The 19,864-nt window shown below is 42.8% G+C and overlaps 1 protein-coding gene across 6 annotated transcripts in view; it reads right to left on the bottom strand.

The window, feature by feature from the left end:
- USP24 (ubiquitin specific peptidase 24) overlaps nt 1-19,556 on the bottom strand; it is a 150,876-nt gene extending 131,320 nt beyond the window's left edge. For 4 of the 6 annotated variants that reach the window (XM_029229986.1, XM_029229991.1, XM_029229988.1 and 1 more), the window contains exon 1: nt 18,018-19,556. In XM_029229986.1, coding sequence (XP_029085819.1) covers nt 18,018-18,341 — 324 coding nt within the window. In that variant the 5' untranslated portion in view covers nt 18,342-19,556. The remainder of the gene's footprint in view (nt 1-18,017) is intronic. The other 2 variants (XM_029229990.1, XM_029229989.1) reach the window with 2 other exon arrangements.
- Nucleotides 19,557-19,864: the final 308 nt, after the last annotated feature.

Here is a 19,864-nt window from a genome sequence, read left to right as displayed (position 1 = left end):
CTATATCCCTGTCAGACTCTTCAACCTCTGCAAAGAACTCAGTGTTCTTCTGCTTCACATTTGTTTCTTTTCTACTATCCCTAATCTCTGAAACTTTGTGTCATCTTCCCAACCAGTCAGTCACCATACCACAGTGATTCTACCCCAGAAATTTCTTCTCAGTAGTCTCTCCTAGCCGTCCACCCCCTTAATTAAGGCCCTCGCTGCACGCTGCTTAGACTGCAGCCGACACGCGTAAACGACTGCTGTTCCTGCCATTCTATCCCCACTCTTGTGTCCGCTCCAAAATGCCACAGTGAGCTTTCTTTACAAAACAAAAACTAAACCAAACCAAAAACAGGAATCTGATCCCATCACTTACTTGCTCAGAAACTTCCTTTAGCTCCCAGCTGCCAGTAAGTGCCTAGAAAGTAAAAGCAAGTCTCCAGCACTGGCATGCAAAGCTCTTTACCACCTGACCACGGCCTACAAAGAGATCCTCACCTGCCACTTTCCCAAACCCTTCTGCTCTAACCACATCAAGCTCCTCAGACCCCTGAGTACACAGGCCTTGTTGTGAAGCCATGCTACCTCTATGTTCTTTCCCCTGCCGAGAATGCTTAAAACGCTCTTTTTCAACCCAATAAATTAGCACTTTGCCTTTGCTACAGACTGTTTGTGTCCCCACAAAGTTCATATGCCAAAACACAGTCCCTGCTATGACAGTATTTGAAGGTGGGGCCTTTGTGAAGTGAACAAGTCATCAGAGCTCTGCTCTTATCAAAGAGACCACAGAGCACCCCCTTGTCCCTTCCTTCCACCATGTGAGGTTAGAGCAAGAAGACAGCCGTCTATGAACCTGGAAGCAGGTCCTCAACAGACACCAAATCTGCCAGCACCTTGATCCTGGACCTCCCAGCCTACAGAACTATGAGAAATTAATTTCTGTTGTTTATAAAACACCCATTCTGTGGTATTTTATTATATTACCCTGAATAGACTAAGACAGTCTTTAAAATCAGTTCAAGTATCATCTCTTTAACAAATTTTTCAAGATTCCTCCAAGCAATGTAAAGTATTCTGTCTTCTGTTTTTACACTGAATTCCCATTCAGTATTATCCAGAAGCTGTGAATACATCAATGGATAAGACAAACACATTCTGTCTTTGAAGCTTTGAGATACACTGCCTATCAGAAAAGACAATTAAATAAGAGATTATAATTTCTTGTAAGGAGCTTGTTACAATAACAGTATTATGCAAGTGTGTAAGAAGGGGAAACCATGGAATGTTACTCAGCCTTAAAACGGAAGAAAATCCTGTCACATGCTACAACGTGAATGAACCTTGAAGACGTTGTGCTATTCCACTTATGAGGTATCTGAAGTAGTCAAATTCATAGAAACAGAAAGAATGGTGGTTACCAGGAGCTGGGGGTAGGGGAAAAAAGGGGAACTGTAGTTTAATGAGTACAGAATTTCAGTTTTACCAGATGAAAAAGTTCTGGAGATCTGTTTCACAAAAGGTAACTATACGTAACACTACTGAACTGTATACTCGAAAATGGCTAAGATGGTAGATTTTATGTTTTGTGTTTTTCACCACACACAATTTTAAAAAAAAGAAAAAAAAAAGAATAAGAAGGGGACCCAGCCTACCATGGTCAAAGGTAGCCTACAAATGAAATGACATTTAGGCTGAGACCTAAGTAAGCATCCAGCTTCTTCAGCCTCGAGCACACGGTAATGCTCAGTCCTCACCTGACCCCGCCCACCAGCAACCTTTAACTCAGCTGAGGGACCCATGGCCCCGAAACACCTCCTCCATGTGGCTTCCAGGACAAAGCCCCTGCCTGGCTCCTCTCTCTTCACTAGCCACTCCTCGCTCTCCTCTGCTGGTTCCTCCTTGCCACCTCAGTCCCTAAACACTGCAGTACCGGGGAACCCAGTCCTCAGAACTCTTCTTTACTTCAGACACACACACATTCCCTTGGCGATCTCACGGAGTCACATCTAGCGCAGTGTTTCTCAACCTTGTTTTCATGATCACACCTTCGAGGAGCCTTTTAAACATTTTGTTTTTCTCAATCATCCCATCTCCATTTATTAAATACTAAAGAATAAGATTGTGTTGGCTAGGGTTGAGCTTTGGAGCCAACCACTGTAATATCTAAGATTTTCCTCACCCCTCAGGAAACAATTTTTGGCCCTTTGGAGTGCTGTTGGCCCTGCTGAGAATGCACAGGCTAATGGTCTTCAATACCATCTCCGAGCTGAAGGCGCTCACAGTTTAGATCCAGCATGGACCTCTTCCCTAGGCTCCAGGCATCTATCCGACTCCCTGTCTGACATCTCCACCAGGGTATTTAATAGGCATCTTAAATAAACACATCCAAAAACAAACTCTGGATCTTTCCCATAAGATCACGTTACCTCCCTGTTCAGAACCCTCAACGCTTGCCTTCCTCATTCTGACAAAAAGGCCATTTCAGTTGCCTACAAGGCTCTGGTGAGGAGCTGCCCTCTCCACCTCTGAACCTCATTTTAAAAAGCAGCCCTGTGACACCTACCCCCTAGTCCAGCATGCTCTCTGCCCCATTCCCTGCTTAATTTTTTTCTATAGCACTCATCATTCTCCATTTGACTTAATTGTTTGCTGTCTGTCTTCCCTCAGCCAGAATATAAGCTCCACCAGGGCAGAATTTTTGTTTTGTCTGTTGCACTATCTCCAACAGTCCTTGATACAGAGTAGGTGTTCAGTAGATATTTGGTGGATGAATGAATGAATGTTAAGCACCTAATAAATACTTAGGAAATGAAAGAGAAGGGGAAGGGATTCTAGGCCTACAGAACTGTATGTGTGAGAGTCTGCCACCAAAGAGAGAGTGTGGCATACTTAAAGCACTTTCTTCTATCTCCATAACAACAAATACTGTGTTGTATTAAACTTGATCTATTCACAGGTTTGGTGCACTAATTGGATTGTGTTACTGAACAAGCTGTGTCTAACTCTCCACTCTACCGCCAGTGGCTAAACCTTTGGTGATACCTAAATCCCTTCCACATCCCCGGAAATAACCCAGAGCTTCTGCCTAAACAGGTCTAGGAACCAGGAGCCTATGACATTTTGAGACTGCCTGTTCCTTTTTAGCACAGATAAAAGTTCAACTGAAATCTTGCTCCATGTAATTTTAACTAATGCCTACCTGACCACAGTCCGATGGGATATATTGTTTTCCTTGACCCTTCATTTCCTCACTTTTGAAAAGGACACTGCCATTTGTTTGCTTATAACTACAAAGGGGTTTTGTGAGTACTAAATAAGATAATGTATGTGAGAATGCTCTGTAAACTCAAACATCATATAAACAAAGTAAAGAGCTGTTACGGTTATCCAAACTGCTTTTAAAAGGTTATTTTGCACACATTTTAACCTATAGGAACAAAACTCCACTGAAAGCACTTTTATATTTCTCTTTTAGAAAGATACTCCATCTTCTTCTAGCAATATGCTCTAATTCATCTTAATCCTTATAGGCATCAAGAAATTCATTAGGCTTAACAAAAAAGGTTCAAAGTGAAGAAACGGAGGATGAAGGCAGGGAGAATGAAAGGGAGCGAAAGCCAGGCATTGTATGTTTTGTGTGTGGAAAGAACACAGAACTGAGGGTCAGGACACATGGATTTACTTCCCTGGTGGCGCAGTGGTTGAGAGTACGCCTGCCGATGCACGGGACACGGGTTTGTGCCCCAGTCCGGGAGGATCCCACATGCCGCAGAGTGGCTAGGCCCGTGAGCTATGGCCCCTGAGCCTGCGCGTCCGGAGCCTGTGCTCCGCAACGGGAGAGGCCACAGCGGTGAGAGGCCCACGTACCGCAAAAAAAAAAAAAAAAAAAAAAAAAGACACATGGATTTAAGCCCACCACTAGCTGTATGATTTTAGACCAGGGTTTCTTATCCTCAGCACTACTGACATTTTTGGCTGGATAATTCTTTGTTGAGGGGGGCTGTTCTGTGCATTGTGAAATGTTTGGCAGCATCGCTGGCCTCTACCCACTATGTGCCAGTAGTACCCCTCTAGTTGTGACAACCAAAAAGGTCTCCAGACATTACCAAATGTCTCCAGGGGCAAAATCGCCCCTGGTTGGGAACCACTGTTTTAGATAAGACTTGATAACTTCATATTTTAGTTTCATCTATAAAATGAAAATGCTTACCTATAGGTTTAAGACCCCTCTTTGGCTCTAAAAGTGCTAAAATTCTATAAAAGATCAGAATAAAGATGATTGAATGTGCAGTCTTATTAAAGAAGAGCAACTTATGTCATGAAAGAAGTTAATATTTTTGTTCAGTTTTCCTTATTACCTTAATAGACAATGATAAAACTTTCCTGTGCATTTAAAATGATTCAATTATAAAATCTTTTAAAAATACAATATGAGAACTGGGTTACTTTCAAAAATGTCAGTATCAAAAGACTAAAGAGATGTAAAGACTATTCTAGAATTTACATTAAACGGATATGATAACCAAATGCAATGCGTAATTTCTGATTCAATCCTGCATTTTTTTTTTCAACTCAATGATGCATTTGAAGTGCTTAATATATGGCCTAATACTTTATTACATGATTTTTTTTTTTTGGCTGCGCTGGGTCTTCATTGCTGCCCGCGGGCTTTCTCTAGTTGTGGTGAGCGGGGGCTACTCTTTGTTGCAATGTGTGGACTTTCCATTGCGGTGGCTTCTCTTATTGCAGAGCATGGGCTCTACGCTCACGGGCTTCAGTAGTTGCAGCACTCGGGCTCAGTAGTTGGGGCTCAGTAGTTGTGGTGCACGGGCTTAGTTGCTCCGCGGCATGTGGGATCTTCCCGGACCAGGGCTCGAACCCATGTCCCCTGCATTAGCAGGGGGATTCTTAACCACTGTGCCACCAGGGAAGTCCCTACATGATCTTTAAAAGGTTATATTACATTTATAGTTATTATAAAGTATCTGCTATATTCTCCATGTTGTACAATATTATCCTTGTAGCTTATTTTATACCTAATAGTTTGTACCTCTTAATTCCCTACCCCTATATTGCCCCTCCCCCGTCTCCTCTCCTCACTGGTAACCACTAGTTTGTTCTCTACTTTTTCTGTGAGTCTACTTCTTTTTTGTTATATTCACTAGTTTGTTGTATTTTTTGGATTCCACATATAAGTGATATCATACAGTATTTGTCTTTCTCTGTCTGACTTATTTCACTTAGCATAATGCCCTCCAAGTCTATCCATGTTGCTGCAATTGGCAAAATTTCGTTCTTTTTTATGGCTAAGTAGTATTCCTTTGTGTGTGTGTGTGTGTGTGTGTGTGTGTGTGTGTGTGTGTGTATATATATATATATATATATATATACCACATCTTCTTTATCCATTCATGTGTTGATGGACACTCAGGTTGCTTCCATACCTTGGCAATTGTAAGTAATGTTGCTATCAACACTGGGATGCATGTATCTTTCCAAATTAGTGTTTTGTTTTTTTCAGATATATACCCAGGAGTGGAATTGTTGGGTCATATGGTAGTTCTATTTTTAGTTTTTTGAGAAACCTCCATACTATTTTCCACAGTGGCTGCACCAATTTACATTCCCACCAACAGTGTACGAGGGTTCCCTTTTCTCCACATCGCCAGAGTTTGTTATTTGTATTCTTTTTTTTTTTTTTTTTTGCAGTACGCGGGCCTCTCACTGTTGTGGCTTTTCCCGCTGCGGAGCACAGGCTCCGGACGCGCAGGCTCAGCGGCCATGGCTCACGGGCCCAGCCGCTCCGCGGCATGTGGGATCTTCCTGCACCGGGGCACGAACCCGTGTCCCCTGCATCGGCAGGCGGACTCTCAACCACTGTGCCACCAGGGAAGCCCCAGGACCTGGAATATTTTAAGGCTGATTTTTTTTTTTTAATGTATCTTCTAAGAGTTAATCAACACATGCTGTTTTATTTCTGTATTCATTAAAATATATAATTAAGGCAAGTGTCATGTTTTTAGAGTATTAATACCTTTCCAAGGTATCATTCAAAATGTTTGATTTCAAACCTACAATTGATACGTAGAGAACAAAAAGGCAGTTTTAAGAAAGTAAAAGATATACAAATTAGGCATATATTATTTCAAAAGATTTATATACTGACCATTAAGCTTATTTTTAAATACCCAGTACCCATGTGCAACTATGGATAGACTCAGGCAGGGGGTCACTAATCCTTGTCAGGTTTACAAGGATGCTAAGTAGACAGACGGACACAGCACCTTCACAAATGACAGCACTTGTTCAACCTTCCTCTCCTCAACCCTCACCACCTTTTATAAACTTGTCAACAGCTGCTGACATTAGAAAGTGCTGAATGAGAAAGCAAGGTAAACAAGATAAACACCTTCAAGGGGGAAAAAAAATGAATCAAATGTCACCTTTGCCCCCTTAACTGAAACTAGTATCTAACAAAGGAAATGGTGATGATTAAAATACAGCAAGTTTATGAGGAAGGATATACTAAAGATAATCTACAGTAAAAGACTTCCTCATGTCAGAAAGACAGTGTGGTAAACTACACAAAACACTTCTTGAGAAGGAGAAGGCTAGTTCCCTTCCTGACTTTGCTAATGATCCAAGAGTCAAGGTCCTCATCCCTAAACCGACGAGATTTAAAGATCCCAATGGGGGCTTCCCTGGTGGCGCAGTGGTTGAGAGTCCTCCTGCCAATGCAGGGGACACGGGTTCGTGCCCTGGTCTGGGAAGATCCCACATGCCGCGGAGCGGCTAGGCCCGTGAGCCATGGCCGCTGAGCTTGCGTGTCCAGAGCCTGTGCTCCGCAACGGGAGAGACCACAACAGTGAGAGGCCCGCGTAACGCAAAAAAAAAAAAAAAAAAAGATACATAAAGATCCCAATGGTCCCTTCCAGCTTTGAAACAAATCTTCAATTTTAATCCTGAAATTTACAACTTTTAGTAATGTTTACTGGAATAGGGAGAGGAGAGGACAGGAAATATTCTCAGTTCTACAGATGATTTTTCTGTTTTATGAAGTGTAAGGTATTCTTGATATTTCTCTCCTGTATTATAACCACTGTGAACTGGGTGAATCCAAGGTAACTCAGCATTGATTCTGGTCTTTGATCTTCCTTAACAAATGCTTGGAATTCTTTTACCACAGACCTGTTTTATACTCCAAGCATAAAAACCTCAAAGTAATAAAAAGCAAACAGGACTCGCTTGTTATTCTCTACAGATGTCAGTATATATGTACACATATCATGAACCAATTGTTTTTTATGGTACAAATGTTATATTACACAAACATTTTTTGCCTGGTGTAACTTCAACACCAAGAATACTGATTGCTTAATAGACAACTGACATTTTCTCAAAAACAAATATGATATATAAACTTGTGAAATACAGAATGATCTGTTGCTACTGTAACTCACCAAAACATTTCAAATGAAGCAGCCATCATGAGAAGGAAATCTTACAAAATGAAAATGACTAACATTTTCAAAGTATTACAGTATTTTAGTAAAGACAGTCCACTCCAACATAAAACTACACACACACACACACACACACACACACACACACAATATTGATAATAAACTAAGGATTCCTAACGTTATTAATAGCAGACAGGTTTTTCATTTAGAGTTACTGTTACTGCCACCATCGTTAAGTCTTTCTAAAATCAACAACATTCCTCCAGCTTTAAAACATCCTTTTTGGGGGGTATTATCAACAATCATAAGCGATTTTTAGCCTAAAAAAGACCCATTCCTAGGGCAATTTCTCTTTTCTGGGAAAAAAATACATATTCATGATTTTAGGACAAAAAGTAATGACACTTAGTTGAAATAATTAGCATCATTCTTAAAAGAGATACTAGTTGAGAGAATCATTAACCTACTAATATTAAACATTCAACAAGTAAATAAATACAAATTCTGTACATTCCATGGCACTAAAGAAATATCACTTGAAAAAACAGTATCACTTGCTTTCCTGGCAATGGATACCACTATAGATCAAATTACATCACAAAAAAATTCTTGAGGCACTACTCAAATGCTTTTGATAGATCTAATCTCTTCACACTCAACCCACAACTCTTCAAGGCCTTAATTTTCTGAATTATAACATTATAATCTATTGGACATAGAGCATAAGAAATCCATCAGCCTTGAAACTAGAACAGAGAAGGAACTATGTGTGATTGGTTCACCACTGTATTCCCAGCATCTAGCTCAGTGCCTACCACACAGTCAATGCTCAATAAAAACCTACTGAATGAAGGTATGGTTAGTTAAATGGGCTATTAACTGTCTGGCTGCTCTGACATTTTTGGTGTAATGCCTGTTTTAATTATTGGAATTTGATTTGTATCATTATTTAACGTAAATCTAGAGATTTTCTTCTGAGAACTCTTTATTTTCCATTTAATAAAAATACTGGAAATAGCAGTCTCGCCCTCTTAAAAATAAATGTGTAAATACACATGAAAGAGTACACTAAGGTATGCAAATGACAGAAAAAGTCAAGTGAGTGGAATGTTTCTTGAAAACAGCAGATAAGATTGAGTCGGGAGCCCAGCAACAGCCCAACAATCATGAGTAACAGTGTTACAGGTCACAGAAAAGAGAGGTGACAAGTGAAGGCCTTGTTGGCCAGGTGTGCATCTCTATTCCATCCCTTTGGCAAAGCAAAACAAAACAAAACAGAAAAACTGTGCTCTAAAGACAGCTGTTTCCAAAACACAGTCATAGATCTTGGATAGTCTTTAAATGCTGGCAGGTAACCTAAAGGCCAATCCAAACACACTGGAGTCATAGATAAGAAAAGTCCTAAAAACAGTCAACAAGGCAAAATGCTCTGAGATATTAGGCAAGGGCCGGGGGGGAGCATGAAGAAAAGGAGAAAGGCAGGAAAAGCAACTAAACAGAAGCTCCATTAAAGCACAAGACGTGACTCAAAATTGAAAAGTCCTGCTGAACCACATCTTCCAAGCCAGTTTTCTTACAACTAGAACTAATTGGAACCTATCTAATAAGTAGATAATCAAATATAAAATCTAGATTTTTAAAAAATGTTCCCAATTATATGTTAGGAAGCAGTATACTTTTTTCTGTATTTCAGTTAGATAAAACACGAATTAAATCTTTCTATATTTAATTTTCCTCAGTAGCAAAGTTTTAAAATAATTTTGGAGTCTAGGCAAAATTTTCCTAAGAATCATGAAATACTTCAGTCTATTTTTTTAAGCTATTTTTATTTTTAATGGTTTTGGTTCATCTTCATTTAATAAAGTTTATATACTTTTCAAAATTCAGAAAAAAGAGAATTACCTGTATGTCCTATCACCCAAAAATAACAGCATTAGTGTTTTAGCACCAGTTTATTTAAAAAACCAAGTGTGTATATTTATATGTGCTGTTTTCTGAAAGGCCTCATAGCTTTAAATTTCTTAAAGAGGTGAAAGAATGAAAAAATTTAACCACAGATCTAGTGCCCATTACATAGGTGATAAAACTGAGGCTCGGAGAGGCAAACTGACTTGCCCAATACTATAGTTGGCAATCAACAGAACCCTGAAGAGAAATGTACAGTCTCCCAAGTTCCTGGTTCAATACTCTTTCAAATACCATTTGACTTTTTATTTCACTTAAGGTGTTCTTTCCATCCATTCATTTAGTTATCCATCCAATCATGAGCCAGGGGTCCTAAGACACAGAGATAGAAAGAAATAATCCTGCTCCTCAAGTCCGATGGAAACAGATACATATATGTAAACACATCTCTTTATTAACTAAAACATCATCACTGCTTTACTTGGTGTACATACAGAATGCAGTGGGAGAATGTGGCTGTGTGAGACAAGTGTGCCTTGAGGAGGAATGGCATTTGAGGTAATCTTGAAGAATGAATCCATGTTAGCCAGGCAGATGGATACTGGGGTTCGGGGGTGAGAGTGAGGGAACAGATGGCCCCTGAACTGCAAGGGAGAGCATGGCACTGGAACACAGGAGGTAAGACGGGATGGATAAGTATGGAGACCTTGAAAGAAAGTTTAGATCTCACCTACAGGAAATAAGGAACCACCAAACATTTTTTTTTTTTTTTTTTTTTTTTGCGGTACGCGAGCCTCTCACTGCTGTGGCCTCTCCCGTTGCAGAGCACAGGCTCTGGACGCGCAGGCTCAGCGGCCATGGCTCACGGGCCCAGCCGCTCCGCGGCATGTGGGATCCTCCCGGACTGGGGCACAAACCCGTGTCCCCTGCATCGGCAGGCAGACTCTCAACCACTGTGCCACCAGGGAAGCCCCACCAAACATTTTTAAGCGAGGTTATCCCATAACTAAAATTTGCATTTTACAAAGATCATTCTGGCACCAGTGAGTGGCACAGAGAAACAGTAAGAAAAGCACTTGAATAAAACCAAAGCAGTAACAGAGGAAATAGACAAAAGGGGCAGGAGAGATGTTTAGGGTTAGAATTAACAGGCTATTTGATAAGAAGAGAGAGTAAGGAGTCTAGAATAAATTAAATAATTGACAGATGGTGTTGCCATGGGCAGTAGGGAATATCTTCATATTTTTTAGGATCTGAAATTTATTTTAAATTGCTACCAAAATGCTACGCTGTAGGCTTCTAACTATGTTTCACAAAGCAATTCAATTTTCAACAAAAATTGCCAATATAAGAGAAATGGAAAGAGGGAAAAAAAGCCAAAAAATGCTGACCTGTTTATGAAAAGCTAGATTCTAAAAGAACACAAAGCAGAAGTTGAAAAGCCTTGGCGACAGAATGTCTGACCAGCAAATCTTTCTGGAAAAGATTTTGATTTCAGAAACCATTTTGGAAGCCTACTGATAAAGAATGTATCATATTTACTTTTTTTTAATAAAGTATTTCTAACATAAACATCTTAAACCTAAGTGAAAGCAAATCAAATGCTGTCAATTGAATTTTACAATGCACATAACTGACTAAGACACTACAGGAAAGAGAACTGTGTGCTAGAACTTAAGAAGTGCAAAGACTTTGGTGGGCACCTAGGGTATTACTTATTTCTAAGAAGAAAAATAAAATCTTCAACTTAGCTCTAGAAAAAGATTCCACACACCTCTGCTTCATGGCTAAAGCATTTCAATTTCTGGAAAGATTATCAGAATGAAATATCAACTTAATTGTGTTCGCTCTTTTCTTCAGAACAAATAAAAATAAACCAAATCTACTGTCACCTACTACTAACATGAGCTTAACAAAAAAATTTTACAACTCAACTGTGACTGAAAAATATTTCAACACTGAATAATAAAATTTCCTATGATAACAATGAGAATGAGAAATACAAACTTAAAAAAGACTAAAACTCCCTAGAAGGAAGGCGAGAAAAAAACATCTACTCTAGGGGCTTCCCTGGTGGCACAGTGGTTGAGAATCTGACTGCTAATGCAGGGGACACGGATTCGAGCCCTGGTCTGGGAGGATCCCACATGCCGCGGAGCATCTAGGCCCGTAAGCCACAACTACTGAGCCTGTGAGTCTGGAGCCTGTGCTCCGCAACAAGAGAGGCCGCGATAGTGAGAGGCCTGCACACCGCAATGAAGAGTGGCCCCCACTTGCCACAACTAGAGAAAGCCCTCGCACAGAAACGAAGATGCAACACAGCAAAAATAAATTAATTAAAAAAAAATCTACTGTTGAAAATGAAGCACAACCTACATAGCAATGCCTCCACAATGTAGAAGTCTCAGGCTGAAATGTCCCTTGTATCTGAATTTTCCAGGTACCTGAAAGCTTATTTCTTTAATGTGTCCAACTTTCTTCTTCCTCCTTTTTTTTTTTAAATGAAAACCTTGGTAAAGTGTATTACACATTCCTGACCTTTCTTAAACAGAACATACTGTAACCTTTTCTTGAGCGTGGCATCAGTAAAAACAGCCTCTCAGGGGCATGTAGCACATAAAGCTGTTTCACATCGCCCTATACAAACGGGTGAGCCTGCTTTGTTTTTAAAGTTCTCCTGTCCCCTCCTTTACCCCTGGGCTACTTGTCACTTCTCACTACTGTCAAATGCATTTGCCTCCAACAGCTCATCACCTCACGTTTGGACTACTACAAAACACTTCTAATTGGATAGGAAACCTAATATTAAAACTTACTTGAACTATGTTTTTTAAAAAACAAGCTAAAACACAAATGAATGAAATGCATGATCTTGAGTGCATTAAATGTATGGGAGTGTTTTGAAATGGTTTAATCTTATGTATTTTACTTCTTACTTCTCTCTGGTGTTCCAAATAAGAAAAATTTCCTGGAAAACTGAACTCCAGACATGAAACGTATTAGTGAACTAAATCTTTCTAAATATAATAGTTCTATTAAAAGTAAAAATTTTTCATGTTTGCACTCAAATTCAAATAAAATCAATATTATATGATATTTGAGCAGTAAGTACAAAGATGTGTAGTACACCGATGTCTTGTTATTTGGGTCGTATTACAGTTGAAACTCTTTCCTCAAATTGTTAAAACATTACAACATTTACTTCTCTAATATTGTAATTGGTTTCAAATTTTAAGCTAACAGCATTATTATGTTGTATAAAGTTGTCACTACCTACTATGATTTCACTAGAATACACACTCACTGACACACAAGAGGTACTTCCTTCACGCCAAATTACATTCATTCTAATAGCAAATGGTCAGGTAATTACAAGGTGAGAACCAACTGTCAGATGAACTCATGCTTCATTCGCAAAGGAGATACATGTATACTAGATTATAAAGAAGTTCTTATTTCAAAATTAATCTTTCAGATTCCCTATTTTTCATTTACTTTCAACTGATTTTTGGAATTATTTTTTAACTCTAAAACTTTTAAATAGATTCCACTTTTTCTAATTTAACAAATCACAGTAAATCAGAAACCATGAGTCATGTATTCAAATCACAAATAATAACTGAAATTTACTTATTTGATATTTACTCTATATCAAATGAGCTAGGATTGTGTATTTTAGGGGAAAAGGGGCATGAATTTTAATATAAACCTTAATATATCATATAACATATTACATATTGTATATATAATGTATTATAACTTTAATTCATGTATAACTACCCACTTAATACCAAAAGGAAAAAAGGAGGCAGAAATGAGTTAAAGAGTTACAAAGTAATGTGATTTATACATACTCTAGCAGGACCAACTTTGGGGCTCTTAACAAAGTAGCAATGAAATCTTGCAAACACTCCTGACAAAATACTTCCAGAAAGACTATCCACAATACAACAGGAACAAAACAAGCAGTTCACAATATTGGTGAGATCACAGCATTAAATGTCACTTCTAGGAATATTAATTATCACAGAACTAGACAATGAGGAAGGTATTTCTAGCTGTTAATTAAAATCTCCTTGCAAAAACATTCCATTTTAGGGACTTCCCTGGTGGCGCAGTGATTAAGAATCTGCCTGCCAATGCAAGGGCCATGGGTTCAATCCCTGGTCTGGGAAGATCCCACATGCCATGGAGCAGCTAAGCGCATACACCACAACTACTGAGCCTGTGCTCTAGAGCCCGCAAGCCACAACTACTGAAGCCCGTGCTCCGCAACAGGAGACGCCACCACAATGAGAAGCCCATGCACCACAATGAAGAGTAGCCCCACTCGCCACAACTAGAGAAAGCCTGCGTGTAGCAATGAAGATCCAACACAGCCATAAATAAATAAATAAATTTATTTTTTAAAATTCCATATTTGTATTTTCTAAAGACAAAAGAAGGAGACTTAATAACAAATAAGGTATATTTCACAACTGTTAAATTTTAAAAGGTGCCTACAACAGTTCCTAGTTCTAAATTCTACTAACTCTCCGGACAGGATCACAATTCTTAAAGGACCAACTCTCTCCCAGCTCTGTGGAGGGCAGAACCAGAGGGCATGCCCTGAGTAGTGGCCAGGGGGGTTGACAGCCATATAAGAAACACTGAAGAATTCTGACAGTGGGGGTGTTAAACATCTGGATATTTACAGCAGCTGTGAGATATCATTCTCTAATAATAGAACAGACTCCTACCTGTCGTGGAAAGGGTTTGAAGTAATGCTATTCAAAATCAAAACTGGATAACTTTCCAAAGTCCCGTCCAGACCCAGAGACCAAGAATTACATATACGTCTACATCCAACAATACTAATAACAACCAAACACAACTTTCTGCAAAGCGATACCTTTACTTCACTGGGGGATATTTAAAAAGTGGCTTTCTGTGCAGTTTTATGTGTTCTGCTAGATATCTGGGTCTCTTTTATCTGCATTCTCCTTGCTGCTACTGAACCAGAAGTTAACGCCTTTTACTTTCCAAATTTTAATTTTTAAACCAAATACTAATTATAGCATGGGCCCAAATTACTAAACTGGTTTACCTAACTACATGACCGTGGGCAGTCATTTCTTGCAAAATGAGTGGCTTGCACTAAGATCCACCAGAATGTAACCTTCACGTTCTGTTCAGCACGCTATTCCCAGCCCCAGGACCTGGAAGGCATCAGATGTATACCAAATAAGAGGATCATTCCTGTCCCCAAATGACAAATATAAAATAAATGTAATCATTTTTCTTTTTTAACAATTAGATTTTAATCTGTATATTCCCAAACGTTTTTAAGAGGACACTGAAACTGAAATTTCCTATGGGGCAAATAGAAATTTATATATTTTCAAACAAGGTACTAATTTTTTAGAAGTAAAACAAGTAGATTACACAAGAGCTGGCAATCTTCACACTGTTTATTATACTTCCCTTTGCTTCAACCCATTACTGTGTCCTGTCCCCTTTTCATTTGAAAGGCAGGCCGCTGGTAGGGAGAAAGTACACTGGACTTGCAGTGCATGGGCCTGGGGTCTAGTCCCATCTCTTCCATTAACTAGCTCTACGGGGAGACGTCACTTCCCCTTTGGGGCCTGCAAGGTTGCACTTGTAAAACAAGGGAGCCAAACTAATCATTAATTTCTAAAGTCTTCTGCTTTAAAAATCGATGATTCTCCTTTCATTCTACCCATTATCCTAGTCCTAATGCCTTGATTCAGCAATTGCCAGCCACATCATTCCTAGACTTGTACAGGAGCCTCCAAATTTGTCTCTTTCCCTCTTTATTTTTCCTTATCTTAAAATGAATTCAATCCTAAAACCATGAGTTGAGCAGAATGAAAAGCACACTGTCTGAAGTCAGAGAGAACAGGTTCAAATCCAGACTTTGCCACTAGCCAAGCACAGCTCTAAAATGGTGATCTTATTAGCTATCTCACTGGGGATTAAATAAAATGTATAAAGCACCTAACATAGTGCCTGACACACTGTAGATGCTCAACAATGTTTAGCACTTCTCCCTATTTCCCAAGATCAAATGCCTCAGGTTCCCACTGTCTACAGCAAGGATGACCAACAAGGTGCACAGGTGGCATGCAAGAAGAGTTGTAAAACTACAGAGGCAAAAACGGGGTTAAACATTCTCACCAGGCTCCTGTGTGCCAGGAAAGTGTCTCCCTGTATCCTTGCCAATACTCTTCCGGGTAAAGCAGCCTCAGTAACCAGCCCCTAGTGAACTCTCAAAATTAAACGGTGCAGCCAAATCCACAGGTCAAGAGGAAATGAAAACTTGACAGGATTCTTCAGAAAGTCATAGATTCTCTGGATTTTACACTAAAGCAAACTCCTCAGCCTGTCATTCATGTGCAAAGAAGCCAGTCCCAATTCTTAGTATTTAAATGTACAGGCAGTACAACTAATGTTAAAGTACCACCAAGCATTATAATTTATTTTGATTTTGCAATTCTAGGAAATTAAAAGGTGTGACAAAAGCAAAAAAGAGTATAATTTTTCACAAAATGAGGATACACTGAACTATGTAGGGCCATACAAGCATCTTCAGAATAAGCAATGACTTTCTTCTTGATTTCAAAACTGGGTCAAAACTAGAAGGAAGGGGGCTTCCTTGGTGGTGCAGTGGTTAAGAATCCTCCTGCCAAAGCAGGGGACACCGGTTCGATCCCTGGCCCAGGAAGATCCCACATGCCGGGGAACAACTAAGCCCGTGTACCACAACTACTAAGCCTGCGCTCTAGAGCCCGTGAGGCACAACTACTGAGCACATGTGCCACAACTACTGAAGCCCGCATGCCTAGAGCCCATGCTCTGCAACAAGAGAAGCCACCGCAATGAGAAGCCCACGCACGGCAACAAAGAGTAGCCCCCGTTCACCGCAACTAGAGAAGGCCAGCGCGCAGCAATGAAGACCAAATGCAGCCAAAAATAAATAAATAAATTTATAAAAAAAAACAAAAACAAAAAAACTAGAAGGAACAAGGAGAGGAGTGATGGGGACTTGCAAAGAGAAGCTCATTTCTTAAAGTGACTTAGGTACATTTAAATATATGGGAATTTTTCCCCAGACTAGGACTAATTACAACCTTTACTGCCATATACTAGTTAATGATCTAGCTGAGTTACTAGGTAACAGAGGGCAATCAACCAAGTGTGTGGAAGTCTGGAAACCAAAGAGATCTTGCGAAGAAATCTGGCTTTTTGAAGTGCCACCTTCTTTCCCAAAATACTTCAGCCCAAGAAACTGCTGCAAAAGAATATAACTAAAAGGATAGAACATTATTTACGAAAAAATTCTATCAGGATGCTTAGCTTCATTAAGAATTTTCTAAATTCACATCTCTACTAAAAAACCCAAACCACTAGAGTAGGCCAACCCGCTCTACTGGACCCTTGAAATGTACCAAGCAGTGAATCTGACCAAAACTCCTACCAGGAGCTGCCATTTTTCTGCAAAGTAATTATTCACAAGCACTGTTGCTTCTGGTTGATGCTTTTTAAAAAATCAGGTAAAGTCTGTTTTCTCCCCCCATATTCTTTGCTCACATCCCTAACTAAAACAAAAAGGAATCGTCTCCACCCAGATTTGAGATTTCTGACCAAAGCCATTCGCCTAGACGGCCCTCTTTCTCCTTAACAGACTTCTCCAGTCCCCTTATCTCCCGCCCTGTCCCTGTCCCTCTACACAGCACCCTAAGTATTGCTCCAATCCCTTTCTCCAGTCTAGCTTTCCCTCATTTCTGACTTAATAGCTGACCAGTACTCTGCTTACCCAGACTTGGTCCCAGCTTCATCCTCCAACTCCAGTCCCATCACTGCCTAGCCCCTCCTCAGCTTTGACTCCTGCCCTGGCCTCTTATCTCTAACCTCTCTCAGTCTAATCGCCGTGGCTTTAATATCTAACCTTATCAACGACGCCCAGCCCCAGACTTTATTGCAGCTGAGCCCCTTCCCCACTTCCTATCAATTCTTGTCATTCCTGGCCTCTGCCCAGTCCCTCTTCATTTTAGACCCTGACCAATCTCCTCTCTTTCTGGTCCTTGGCTAAAACCCAAACCCCATTCCTAACCTCATTCCTGACCCTAGCAAAGCCGCTACTCTGGCTGGCCCATCCCACTTTTTCTCTGACTCTGAACCTGGTGCCTCCCCACTCCTTCACTGAAACCCTGGGCCGCGAAATCTCGGGCCCTCGCCTAATCTCCTAGGACCCCATTTCTCACCCCCTGATACAAGCGTCCTCCCCATCACACACTCCAGGTCAATGTGTCTGGCTCTCCCCACCTCGGATGCCAGTCTTGGGCCCTTCTCCCCATCCCCGACCCGGGCCTGCCCCGTTAGTGAGCTCAGCTCAAAGCCCAGAGACCCCCTACTCACGCTGCCGCGCAGCCCTGTCCTGCAGCCCTTATTCCCATTCAGCCCCTCCCCATGGGCCCTTCTCCCCACTTGACCCCAGTCCGGTGACCTCCATCCCGACGAGCCCGGTGTTCCATTCCCCCTCTCTCCGTGCCTCCCCCGCCTCACAAGCCCTCCGCACTCCAAGCCCAGTGGGGTGTGTCCCCTCCCCAGGGAACTCCAGCCCGCTGGCCTCTCCCGCGGGGGTCATGGGTCGCCCCTCCTCACCTCGGCGTCCACCACCTCGTGGTAGGCGGGCGGGGGGTCGAAGCCGCCGCCGCCTCCGGTGCTGCCACCGCGGGAAGGGCCTCCGCCGCCGCCGTCACCGCCGCCGTCGCCCCGCGAGCCCCCGCCGGGCCCGGGGCTGGGGCCGCCGCCGCTGTCCATGGGCTCGTAGCCGCCGTAGTCGAGGCCCGGCCGCTCGTTGGTAAGCAGCGCCACGGCCTCGTTGATGTCGTTCTTGGCCAGGCGCAGGGCCTTGCGGATGGTGGCAGGGTCCGAGAAGCCCATGCACAGCAGCGTGGTCATGTGCTGCTCCTCCTCCGATTCCATGGCTCGGGCCTCCGGGCCGCGCCAGCCGGCGGGCTGCGAAGCTGCGGGTCCGGGGCCTGGCGGGCCGCGCGGCGCTGCCCCCGCGCCGTCCCCGCGCCCGGGCGGGCCCCTGCACTCCTGCGCTGCGCGCTCCGCGGCCGCCGGGCCAGGGTGGGCGCGGGGGTGGGCGCCCCGAGCCGAGCGACGGCGGTGGAGGGCTCAGGCGCTGCGGCGGCCCGGCCCAGCCCTGCGCGCCGCCATGTTGGCCTCCTCCTCAGCCTCCGCCTCCTCCGGCCCGCGGGGCCGCGCCTCCGCTCCCGGAAGCCGCACGAGAGGCCGCGGGGCCCGCCGGTCACGGGTGAGGGTTGGGGGGTGATTTTTCTTTCTTTCCTTCTTTCTTTTTTTAATAGAGGCGGTAAGGAAGGGGCTGCGCCGCGGAGCGTCTCTACGGTGAAAGGGACGCCGTAAGGCCCAGGCGGAGGCGAGGGAGGGTTTTTCGCCGTCGCCGCGGCCGCCCGCCCATTCCTCCAGCAACAGGTTCCCGCGGGAGGGGCGGGAGCAAAGTGCAACGCGCTGCGCGGAACGTCGCCGAAGTACCCGAGCTGGCGATCCTGCCGGGCGCTGACGGCGGTTCCCCCCGAACCTCGCCGGAGTCCCCGCCGGACTCCAGCCCCCGGACTTGCTCGCCCCGGCGCGGCCCGGAATGCACCCCAGCCTAAACGCAGTGCGCTCGGCGGCTACTGTAACCCACCCCAAACCTGGCCTGACTTGCACCACGGTCCTGAAGGAAATCCTCCAGCCACGCTGCCTGACATACCCTTCAGCACCCACTTAAATTCATGCCCAAAGCAGGCAAACCAACCCACCCGGGCTGAAATGCACCCCCCACATACTCGACCTAAATCCCTACAACTTTCGCTGAAATCACTCTAAACTGGCTGAAGTGAATTCCCAGCCCTCCTTGAATTTTCCTTCCAGCATTGACTGACCACCACCTACCCCCAGCCAACCTGACTGGACTCTACCAAACTCATGCAAAAATCTCCTGAGAGTCCGAAACATATTTTTACAACCGGAACTCCAAATCCCAGTGCTGTCTGTGAAAACCTCCAAAAACTCCTGACTGCATCACCCTTTTAAAGCCTCTGACTCATTCGAACACCTTGGACCTCTACTTCCCTCCTGATGCTCATCCACCCACCCACATTCTACTGCACCCTTTGGCTCAGGGTTCCGTCTTTGTTCTGCCTTTTGAGGGAGGACTGCCCTCCCTCTTTTTTATGCCCTTTGGGGGAAGGGACCGCACCCCTGTTGGTTTCCGCCTTTGAGCATTCCTCTTCCCCTTCAAAGGCCTGCTTTCTTTGCTTTCTCTTTCTACTTTTAGCATTAGCGCGCAGGGGCCGTATCTTTAGTCCACTGACTACCATCTAAGCCCTGGTCCTTGGTATTTCCCGTCTTCAATTTCCTTTTATTCTTGCTTCTCCCAAGTTCTTTCCCCACCCTCTCCCAAGATCCTGATGCTTTTTCCATATCTCACTTCATCT

This window comes from Monodon monoceros, unplaced genomic scaffold, assembly GCF_005190385.1.
Source record: "Monodon monoceros isolate NGI ecotype Baffin Bay Population unplaced genomic scaffold, NGI_Narwhal_1 Super_Scaffold_18, whole genome shotgun sequence".
NCBI classification, from domain to species: Eukaryota; Metazoa; Chordata; class Mammalia; order Artiodactyla; family Monodontidae; genus Monodon; species Monodon monoceros.
The sequence above is the reverse complement of the archived record's forward strand: the minus strand, read 5'-3'. Positions and strand labels throughout refer to the sequence as shown.